Consider the following 10,896-nt stretch of genomic DNA (forward strand, 5'->3'; position numbering starts at 1 on the left):
TCAATAAGTCATTTAACTCTAATAGAACCGAGCCATCTCTATTTCTGAGCGACCAGAGATGAGGCCATTATCACCTTCTCCCCATTTACCTAAATGAAACATAAATGGAGAAGTCTGGAGCGCGGCGGTGTGTGTGTGTGTGTGTGTGTGTGTGTGTGTGTGTGTGTGTGTGTGTGTGTGTGTCTGAGAGAGAGAGAGAGGGAGGGAGAGAGAGGGAGACTCTTGTCCTCGCTGTTATCCAGTTCTGCAGTTGCGGATGGTCTCAGCGCTCCCGCCGACAGCAGCTCCGAAACCGGAGGAGCCCGTTAGCGTCAATGCAAACACTAAGACCCCGGTCTGGACTCGGGACTCGGAGACGGATTTCCGACGATCCAGGAGCAACTTTGTCCCAGTCGCCGACTGTTTTTGGTGCAGATCGTCAGCTTGCACCTGACTGCCTTTTTCGGCATCTCCAGGTTTTCAGCAGAGGAGACGCACACGGTCAGTAATTTGCTTTTGTCCGAGGGTGAGCTCAGCTTTTTGCACGAAGACTAGTGAACACTTTATTCAGCAGGAAGGATCTGAAAGGAAAATACTAAACTCTCCCACTATGCATAATACACATAATAAATGATTATTTTATACTGAAGCTAGACTCCAAACTATCCTTTTTCATTTCTTTAAAGTGGGTAAATGCAACAATCCCATCATTTCTTACTTTTTTTCCCCCTTAACTGTGAGCGGCTCTGATCCAAATCCTCCACCATGAGACGTTAAAAGCCTTTCAATGTTTTTCCATCCAGCTATGTGTTATTTGATGTTGTCTGATCTGCTGCAGAGCTGTTGCCACAGCTGCAGGTGTAAACAGCCTCTGACATAATGTTTCTCCGTACAGATGTGCTTGCATCCGTGTGATGGATGGAGGGAGTGAGGAAGAAGAAGGTATCAGAAGGGGGAGGTCTGCATGAGGTTTGGCTCCCTCAAAGGTGAGGAAGACTTTTAACAGCTGGTGGCGGAGTCTCGGGTTCAGACTGGCACTGCCTGGAGGAATGAACGTACACGTACACGAGCACTGCAGTGGGGTCAGTGTTGAACGGCATCATGTCTCCAGCCGACTCATGTGAGATGTGGTACAGGATGGTCCACCGTAATTTACCCTTGTGTTCAGAGACTTTCAAAGAGCCACAGATCACAACACTGGATTGTAGACTCTGATGTGATATTTTTGGGGAGGATTTCACACCTATTTGGATTCTGATTTTGGGAGTTTTGGGTTTTCTCAATCACATCTGTGGATGGATTCTCATGACGACCAAGGGGAATCTGTGCAGTAACCCTCCGGTGGAGACCGTACCCCCATGCTGTGGCTTTGTCACCGCTGGGTAGCAGCATGGATCTGTCACGGGACCGGCCGTCAGACTGGAGCTCACTCCAACCCAGCTACTCTCCTCTGCTGCAGTACGACGGCTCTCAGGAAAAGCACAACCACACCTACAGCCTCCACAGCTCTGTAGTGCCCACCACCTCCAGCTCCCCAATTGCCTACCTCCATCAACCCCTGCCCTCTCTGCTTCCTTCCCACCTCGTTCCGTCTCTCATTCCCTCCCTACTCCTCCCCACCACCTCCTCCCTCACCTACCCAACATCCCCTTTTGTCTACCAACCCTCCTCCTCCTTTCCTGTGTCCCTGTCCACCTTTTCTCCCAATGACTTGGCAGATCTGGAGAAGATGCTGCTCTGGACTCTCCATGAGCCCAGCACCATCGTTCTGACCATCATGTACTGTCTGTCTTTCATTCTGGGATTTATTGGGAATTTAATGTCCCTGCGCGTCCTCACCAACAGGCACAGTCAGCGCTTGGCCAGTCCCAGTGCCACGCGCAGTCTCCTGGTGAACCTGGCAGTGTGTGACCTGGCGGTGGTGTGTGTGTGCATGCCCATTACTCTGGGAAGCCAGATCTACACCGCCTGGGTCTACGGTGACCTCCTCTGTCGAGCGGTGCCTTTTACGCAGGCCATTTCAGTATCGGCCAGCGTGCTGACGCTGACAGTCATCAGCGTCAATCGTTACTACAGTGTTCGATCACCACTGCGAGCTCGCTGCATGTTCACTCGCCGACGGATCTTGGCTACAGTCGCTGTCGTTTGGGCAGTGTCCTCAATTATGTGCGCCCCCATTGCAGTGATGAACAGGCGACAGGAAATCAGCTTCGGGACGTTCGCCATCTTGGTCTGTCAGGAGCAGTGGCCTCAGCATCGCCTTAAACAAGGGTAGGTGCTACGACAGAACACACAACCCTTGTGTGAGCGTAACAAAACCTGTTTTAAAAAGGTTCAGCTTGTAGTTTTTGGGGCCCAGGTCGGTTGGTCAAAGTCTTCTGTCAGGGCCAACTGAGGATGTTGAAGTACAGAGGACAAAGTCCCTCTATGAGTGACTTTGCAGGCTACCAAATAAATGATTTCATTCCTTTAGAGGGGATATTTTTAGTTGTAACTGTAGTGAGGATGGCCGTCCATATTAAACATTGCCTTAGTTATAAAACGTGACCGGAATAAATGTAGACGAAATCACACAGGAACTAAATCGTGTGTCTCCGTTTGCTCTGTCGACCCTTTCTACAGCTCCCAGGCACTTTCTCTGGGCCCTGCCACAGAGTTTCAGACATTCATACTTATGAAAGTCATCAGTTCATAAATTGATCTCCACTTTGGATCTGCTCACATCTATACAAAAGATCAATGGGTTTCGGCTTGTCCCTTCAGGGGTCGCCACAGCGGAACGTGTTGCGCACGTTGATTTTGCATGTTTTGTTTTTTTTATGCCGGATGCCCTCCTATTTTCATCTGGGCTCGAGAGGGGCACCTGGGTGGCCAAACCTGTTGGTGTGGGGTTTGAACCTGTGACCTTCTGCATCCCAACCAAATGGTGTGACACTGCTCCACCAGTCACACCTTTTCTGCACTCATATCAAGAGACAGGAGCCAAAACGAACTGTTTTACACCGAGCTGAAGAAAAGCCCATCCTAATAAACATAAGCAGGTTTTGGAGTTTTTAAATTGTCCAAACTACTTCCCAAACCCGAAAACTTTACAAATCACATTTTATGTCCACCACTGGCATAAAGATAAAGGATTGTTTTATATATTTTACCACATTCGTTTTGGAATCATGAACACAAAATTGGGGCTAGTTTAGCAACTTTAATGTGGGTGGGTGACTAATTCATGTCTAAGTCAGCACTGTTTGTTCTTAAATCCCAGGTTTGGAGACACAGGCTTTGCCTTTTTTTAAAAATTTGTCACTAATTCCCTGTTGTGTTTCTCTTAATCAAAAGTTTGCCAAGTGGCTCTGAACAAGCTCCATTGTGTAGAGTTTGCACTTTTAGCTGTTATGTCATCATAGCTTCATTGTCTGGGAATCACAGTGCGATTATCTGCTTAAAAAAAAAAAGGGTTGATTGTACAAAGCTTCTCTTGGGAGTTCAAAGACATTGCTGCTGGTTATATGATTTACCATATTGATACTTTCATGTCACTGATGGAAATAGGAGCAAATTAAACAGACCTGACAAGAGCCATTGTATTCCTGATAACTACACTTGGGCTGCCATCCATAGCTGCACATGTGGTAATAAAAATATTTTTGGATATGACATACTTTGATTAAATCAGTGTCTCATTGTTCTCTCATCTCATTTCCCCTTTATTCCACAGATACAACGTGCTTTTATTTGTGATGCTCTACTGTCTGCCCGTGACGTTTAACCTCACCATAGGCTTCTTGACCGGCAGGCGGCTTTGGGGAGGGAAGAAATCCACTTTCGCCGACCTTGATCCTCGCAGCCAGGCTCTGCACAGCTCGCGCCTCAAGACTCGCCAGAAGATCGCCAAAATGGTGGTGTGCCTGGTGCTGCTGTTTGCGGTGTCCTGGCTGCCGCTCTACTTAGCCGACCTTTGGATCGACTGCGAACAAAGGCCGCCATCTTGGCTGCTGCAGACACGGCCGTTTGCCCAGTGGCTGGGCCTGACAAACTCCAGCCTTAACCCCATCTGTTACTGTTTCATTGGGGATCTGTACCGCTCGGCGAAAGTGATACGTATGCGATACTACCAGAAAGTTGCCTCTCTCTTCAGCTCCTCCTCATTCTCCAGCTCGGCCGCGGTGGCGTCCCCAGTATCGGCGACCACAGACGACAAAGTGACTGCCGCGGAGTGCCACCACATTGCCGCCGCCGCTGTGGCAGCATCTGCATCTATGGTCACCATCCCCAGGCTGTTGAGCTTGGCTCGAGGCCAGGGACTTGGTCAGAAGATCAGAGACAGCTCAGACAGTCGAGCAGGCTCCGACCACAGTATCTCAGACTGGTGTCGGTCCAGTCCCAGTGTGTGTGACAGCTCCTTGTTCCCCTGCCAGCTCCACACACTGCAGCACTCCATTGAAAGGACAGACTTCTTGCCCACCAGAAGACACTCTGTGAATGAGAACACTGCATCACTGCATTTAAGAATTGAGTCGGTGGAAATCGATGTGCTTCCTTTGAGGAGGCATTCAGGCGAGAGGATATATGGTCTGTCCGCTGATAAGAGAGACGCAGTTACAATACGGAGGGACGCCCTCTGTTACAGCGGGCAGAAGAGAAACAAAACATCACAAGCCTACTGTCTTGTAGGAGACAGTGAGGATGAAAGAACTGACATGACCAGTCTGTAAATTACCTGACGCATCAACGGGGAGGATTGTAAAAATACACATAGGTCCTGATTCACCGTTTGCAGGTTAATCCCTTCCTAAAGCCATTGTTTGTCTTAAAAATCACCTGAGCTGTCCTCCACTCTGTGTAGTATTCTCTCCGTAACATTCAAAGCACAGGGGATCCAGGACTGATGTTTGCACTGATGAGTTCAGCTTGTTGAGAGTAGATAGAGGGAGCAGTGATGGCATTCGCCCTGCAGCGGAAAGCTCGGAACTGTTATTAGCTCTGGGCTACAATGCCAGTCATTTGGAAGGATTGCAGCAGCGCACCGTTACGTGCAAATCATTTTAGAAGTGATTCAGCTGCTGTCACAGTTGTGTCTCACACATGCTCAAGACGATAACGGTGACTGTGTGTTGATTCTAATTCCCTGTTTCTTATTGCTTTACTATTGGATGTGATTGCGCAATGTCGTTAAAGTTTAATGTCTGTGTAAAGAGTTTCTGACACGATAATGCCGATTTAAAAGCCAATTTCTAGTTCACACAGGTGGTGAGATAAACTGTACATGGAGCCGAAAGTGGAAAACACAGTGAACAGTTTGGATTTGCTCTTACAATACTCCTCAAAGCTGTAATGTTGGTTCTGGAACCTCTTAGGTTCTTGTGATCTTTGAAAGCTAGACTAGGTCGCCTGAAATAAACCAAGCTACATAAATTTATTTGTGTCATTCAGAGGAACGTTACTAACTCAATTCAATAAAAAAAAAAAAGCAAACAACAAAAAACAAAACCTCACATGATTCAACAATATTCTTAAAGGTTGATTCCCCTCAAGTACTTGGCTTTCAAATTAAACTACATTGTGTGTTTGCATAATTACTGTCCTAACCGGGTGATCAGAATGAAATTCCGTTTAACAGTATGATCATGTTCGCTGTTTTAAGTTTGGTGTCGCTATTCAAATGACAAACCCTCTTTCCAGAGAAGTCGCGTAAAAAGTGAATCCAACTTGTTTTTTTTTCCAAATAATTTTAAAACCGATTTTAATTGCAAATTGTACAAAATCCACATAACAAACGAACAACTTTTGAAACTGAGAAATTTCAATGGTTTGTGAAAACTAGCGGCTTATTTTGGGTTTGATGCGAGCAACAATTTCAAAAATCGTTGGTACATGGGCCACTAAAGACTGGAGGAGTTTCTTGAAGCTAAAGGGAAAATACCTGCTCGCGCATCTCACCACTAATAAGGTGAACTGGCTACAGGTCAGTATCACGGCGTCCCAGACGAGCTCTGAGCTTCTTTCTCACCTTAAATGCCTTGAGAATAACATTTCTCAACGTAAAATTGCAAAGAATACGGGGATTCCGTCAAGTATGTTGCATCGTATTATGAAACTATTCAGATTTCCTGAAGAAATCAATGAATGCAAGACTCAACAGAAGCGTCCCATCATCCACAAACACACGTAAATGTAACATACACATCCGTGAATGATCCATTAATGGCTCAACAATATACAGATAGGCGTTGGAGAAACATATGCTGCCATCCAGACAACATGTGTCTGAGGGAAGCCCTCAGAAAATCGCTGCTGTCAGCAACGCGATGCTAAAGCACATTCTGCACGTGCCAGGCTGTTAAACTGTGCTGCCTGCAGTCCAGACCTGTCCCCCATTGAAAAAACATGAAACACAGTGATGTGTTGCCGCTTCCCCAACCTATATGAGGTTATTTGCTCTTATTAAATGAAATACGGGCAGGTATTTTATCATAAAAATAATCACCTGTCTCTGTTTTTGGTATGCTGCCCAAAAAGAGGTTTTAAATGATTTGCATGTTATGACATTCATATTTTACTGTCTACTGCAGTAGAAAGTACATCTAATTTACTTAATACGTTTATATTTATCCATGTTCATCAGTCATGTGTTAATAACATTTTGTCTGAAATTGAAATGAACTGACCTTAATAACATGTTATTTATTGGTAATATGACCTTTAGTGACCTAAAGACACACACACACACACACACACACACACACACACACACACACACACACACACACACAGATAGGTGCACACGGACAAGCAAATCTAATCTGCCCTCAGGCTGCTTCCAGTTGTGTGAATAGCATGAACTGCGGTGACATCAAGCTGCTAATCACACTTGACCTCGCAGCGAACGTGAAGTGGTGCAGCACTCAAGGCATCAAAAGGTGTTAAAACAGTCCTATTTATGTCTCTGGATGAGGTATCTTGGTACCTTAGTATATCTCCGTGCCATTTCGCGGCGACTATGTACTTATCGCTCCTTCCGTCTCTACTTTCATCTACCTCTTTGGCATGTGTACGAAATTATGTGCACTTGGTGTTTCAGTAAAAAGAAAAAAAAAGTTCATCTGCGGTCACCTGTGACTGAGAGAACATCCCGACATCTCAGGATATGAATCCACTTAGAATGAATATTCATCACAACTATTATTCAGAGAGCTTTATTTTGAGGAATTCTCAAATAGTTTTTAAGAAATAGGGAGATTAAATGGTTCTGCACATTTCTTGAATCCTTCTCCAATCTTCTCTTTTTTTTTCCCGCAGGCTTAATTAAATCTTAATGGGACCTGCACGTAGTTCGAAGTAGCTCTTATTCCTTTATTAATAAGTGAGTTACAAAGATGTGGAGGAGGGGGCAACTCAAGGTCGGTCTCATCAAACTCGCGAAATGGACACTTCTCCAGCACCGACTTGATTAGCAATGGCAGAACAAGACGGGCAATGTTACTAGTTGTACTTATCTAACGGTTTTCAGAGAATGAAACCACTTCGCTAAAGATTTAGGTAAGTTGATGGTTGTATCCAGCCAATTTTAATCCTGGTTCTTAATTAGTTTTAATTAAATTAAATTAATTAGGTTTAAGGTAAAGTTTTCTCCCAGTGCGTAAGTGTACCCTCTGGAGCTCACTCCTTTCACTGTTTCCAACCAAAAAGTCGACGTCTGTATCCTTTAGGCCTCATAAAACATTCAGGGTTTGACTTTGCTGATTTTTTTTTAAAGCTCGGATTGATTAGATTTCTTGGATCCTTCTTTTCTCAAAGGTCTCACGTGGCCTTAAAATACTGTTAATATAAAGGCAAGTCACAAGTAAGTCACACTAAGAATAACTAAATAAGGAATAACTCAAGAATAATTAGGATTCAGAGGAGATAAAGGTGCAAACAGCAACATCTCCTCTAGAAAGTGCTCACCCCTCCTGGAAGTTCTCACATTTATTTCTTCTCAGCATTAAATCACGATCACTGCGGCGTCAATAATTAAAAATACGTATTCGCCGCCTTCAGGTTAGTAGAGTACAGCAGTTAATAGATGGCAGCAATTACAGCACTGGGCCCCAAGTAGATAGGTCTCAATTAGCTTTGAACTGCAGTGATTTCTTATTCTTTGCTGCAAAACTGATCGAGCTCTGTCAAATTGCACAGAGATCGTAGGTGAACCGCTCTTAACCTTCTCTTTCAGCCACCGTGTGCAGCCTTGGCTGTAAGCCTGGGGTCATTGTCTGGCTGCATTGGGGTTTTCTCCAGCATTTCCCATACAGTTTGCTGCATTTCCGTTTACCTCCAGAGCTTCCCGGACAGCACAATGCTGGCACTGCCACGCTACGTGCGTTTTGCCGATGCAGCTTCTTTTCTCGTCTTTATCTAATTTGATGACCAGAAGGCTCAGCTTTCATCTCTTCAGAACAAAGAACCTTCTTCCAGTTGGCCAGTTGGTCTCCCACATGGCTTCTGTCAATCTCTATACAAAATGTATAATGAGCCTTTTTTTTTTTCATCAGTGGCTTTCTTGCATAAATGTTTTTTTGTCTTCACGGTGTAGTTGTGGCCATTGGCTTCACCAGCGGTGGGTGAGTTACTTTAAAAGACATTGACTACTTGTGCAATGAATAATTTTACATATGTTTTAAGTTATTGACATTGCTCTTTTTAGAACATTTTTAAGAATTTGTGTAACTTTTGGGAGGCTGTACACACGTTTGTAGAAAGGCTGGAGTTCGGATTGTCGTTTATGAAAATAAATTTTCAGTTGCATCCCTCTTACTAATATTTACAGCACTTTTTTTTCAACCGTCCTCAACATATGTGAATTTTACCAGAGGAAAAAAATGTTTGATTAAAGTTTCAGTAGGTCTGTGTCCATCTGCAATACTGTATAAATTTAAGAACCAGAGTTTCCTGCAGATATTGCTACATGTGATGAGCACGTACACACACATAAACCCAGTTTCAGATGTCCTGAAGACTCATGATGAGGCACCTCAGCTCACGATTGCTTTCATTTCTGCAAAACACATCCTCTCATCGCTCATCACTGCTCCTCACCTCAGTGCCCATCAATTATTTCTTGTTTCTTTCTGTTTTGGTCCCCTCTTCTCTCCTTTGAGTCATCGCCGTACGAGTGTCAGACACCGAGCTAACAATAGCCAGTTTTTGTCTTTCTTCCTTCATTACCATCTTCATATTTCCCTTTCTGGCATGAAGACAAGGGCCATTTAACACTACACAGCAGACCCAGAGGGTTGCACAGCACATTGCAGAAACAGAAAGTGTGAAAAAAGTGCTGGGGAATAATAAACATAATGGTGGAGCCTCGGTTGAAACCAACTTATCATTGGCAAAGCTAAAAACACCACCTTATATTTTATTGATGCAGCTGATTACAGAAGGGACAAAGATTTTTGCATGAAAACCACTTTCTGCTGTTGATTTATTATCCAAATGGTTTTACTTGAACCAAGAAAGAGCTGTAGTTATAGATTGAACATTGACAACCAAATAGGCAAATGAAGTGTCTGAGAACTGCGTTGAACAGAAAGGTGACTCCATTATGGAAACAGCCCCCCAATGATTCATACGCAAATCTTTGACTTAAGTAAAGGCAGCAATGCCACAGTGTTTCCAATATGTTCATAAAGTCACTTAAGTAAAAGTACAAAAGCTGTTTATGTGTTGATCCCTTTAATGTTGCAGCTGTTGCTCCAGTGGAAATGTTTCTAACTAGAAACGTCACTTTCATAGCAGTAGTTTGAGAATTTCCCCCTACGGGTAAAAAAAGCAATGATACGCAGCTTTTAGCTGCACCGTGAGTGTTGAAATGGGGGTGTGAAAGTCTGTGGGGTCTCACGCTGTACTGTAGCATTTCACATCGGCGTGTGATGCACAGGCTCTAACCTTCTCTGACTGGTTGGAAGTGCGAACCTCCAAAAAGTCAGTGTCAGCAGCCCTGCTGCTGCTGTGAGTCTGTGCCATGGGAGAACATCTCAGTAAAAACGCCTCGTATTATAATCTTCATAAAGGGGGGAGTTGCTCCAGTTATGGTATATTAGACTGTATTGCAGTTGTACAAAAGGTGCAGCATCACCTTCTTACCAGCTCCAGTCTGCTGCATGCAGTTGTGGTTATATTTATGTCATGAATATTAACGAGCCGTGTAAAATTGTGGGAAACACTGCAGCTGCCCATTGTATCCTTGCTTGTCTCGCACTCTCACACACTCTGCCCACATGTGCTTTGCAACCCATCTTACCAAGCTCGTACCGAACGTGGTGCAATCAGTGTCTGCTTTGCTAAGTTTTAAGTTACATTTTTCACCACAGTTGATATACATTTCTGTATGAAACTCAAAACAACGCATTAGCTCTTCTTGTAGAAGCTGTTGCAAATTGTTATACTTACTTCAGTTTGGTAAATTAGGCTGCTTTTAAATGTGGTCCTAGGTTTGATCCCTCTCTGACAGTACAATACATAAGAATTTGTGTGTTTTTTTTTTTTGTCTGACTTCTATCTGTGCACATGCACAAATTGACTGCCATCATCAGTCCATCCCTGCATGTCGTAGTCTGGTTAACACAAACACAGAGGACATCGATAACAGAACAGAGACGGGGGAAAACAGAGAGATTAGGAAGTTTTGAATGTGACCAAAAATAAAAATTGAGCACTGAAGAATGTAATGTAAACATGGTGCTGTTCTGACAGCATCACAGTGATGGACTATAGACCCTACAAACAATAAATAAAAGCTTTTAGTTTTACTTTACACCTGTGACAGGTGTTGTTTCAAATGACCTGTACGAGGTTTTAACGGCTCCAAGCCCACATGGGGGATTTTTATTTTTTTTTCTTTTGGATTGAGCAACCATTTGGAACTTTGCTGTCCAACCT

At 44.0% G+C, this 10,896-nt stretch overlaps 1 protein-coding gene across 1 annotated transcript; it reads left to right on the forward strand.

Moving 5' to 3' along the window:
• The first annotated feature begins 226 nt into the window (after positions 1-226).
• On the forward strand, positions 227-8,824 carry LOC137124554 (neuropeptide Y receptor type 2-like). The gene is made up of 3 exons (XM_067499626.1): positions 227-480; positions 875-2,250; positions 3,695-8,824. The coding sequence occupies exons 2-3, from the start codon at positions 1,370-1,372 to the stop codon at positions 4,689-4,691; spliced, it is 1,878 nt and encodes a 625-aa protein (XP_067355727.1). The 5' UTR covers positions 227-480; positions 875-1,369; the 3' UTR covers positions 4,692-8,824.
• Positions 8,825-10,896: the final 2,072 nt, after the last annotated feature.

This window comes from Channa argus, chromosome 3 (assembly GCF_033026475.1).
Source record: "Channa argus isolate prfri chromosome 3, Channa argus male v1.0, whole genome shotgun sequence".
NCBI classification, from domain to species: domain Eukaryota; kingdom Metazoa; phylum Chordata; class Actinopteri; order Anabantiformes; family Channidae; genus Channa; species Channa argus.

What these genes read in the sequence shown, in the direction of transcription:
- LOC137124554 (XM_067499626.1), top strand. Translation starts at nt 1,370, where the DNA reads ATGGATCTGTCACGGGACCGGCCGTCAGACTGGAGCTCACTCCAACCC. An exon ending in CAGCATCGCCTTAAACAAGG is followed by an intron (nt 2,251 to 3,694) that starts GTAGGTGCTACG and finishes TTTATTCCACAG; the next exon opens with ATACAACGTGCTTTTATTTG.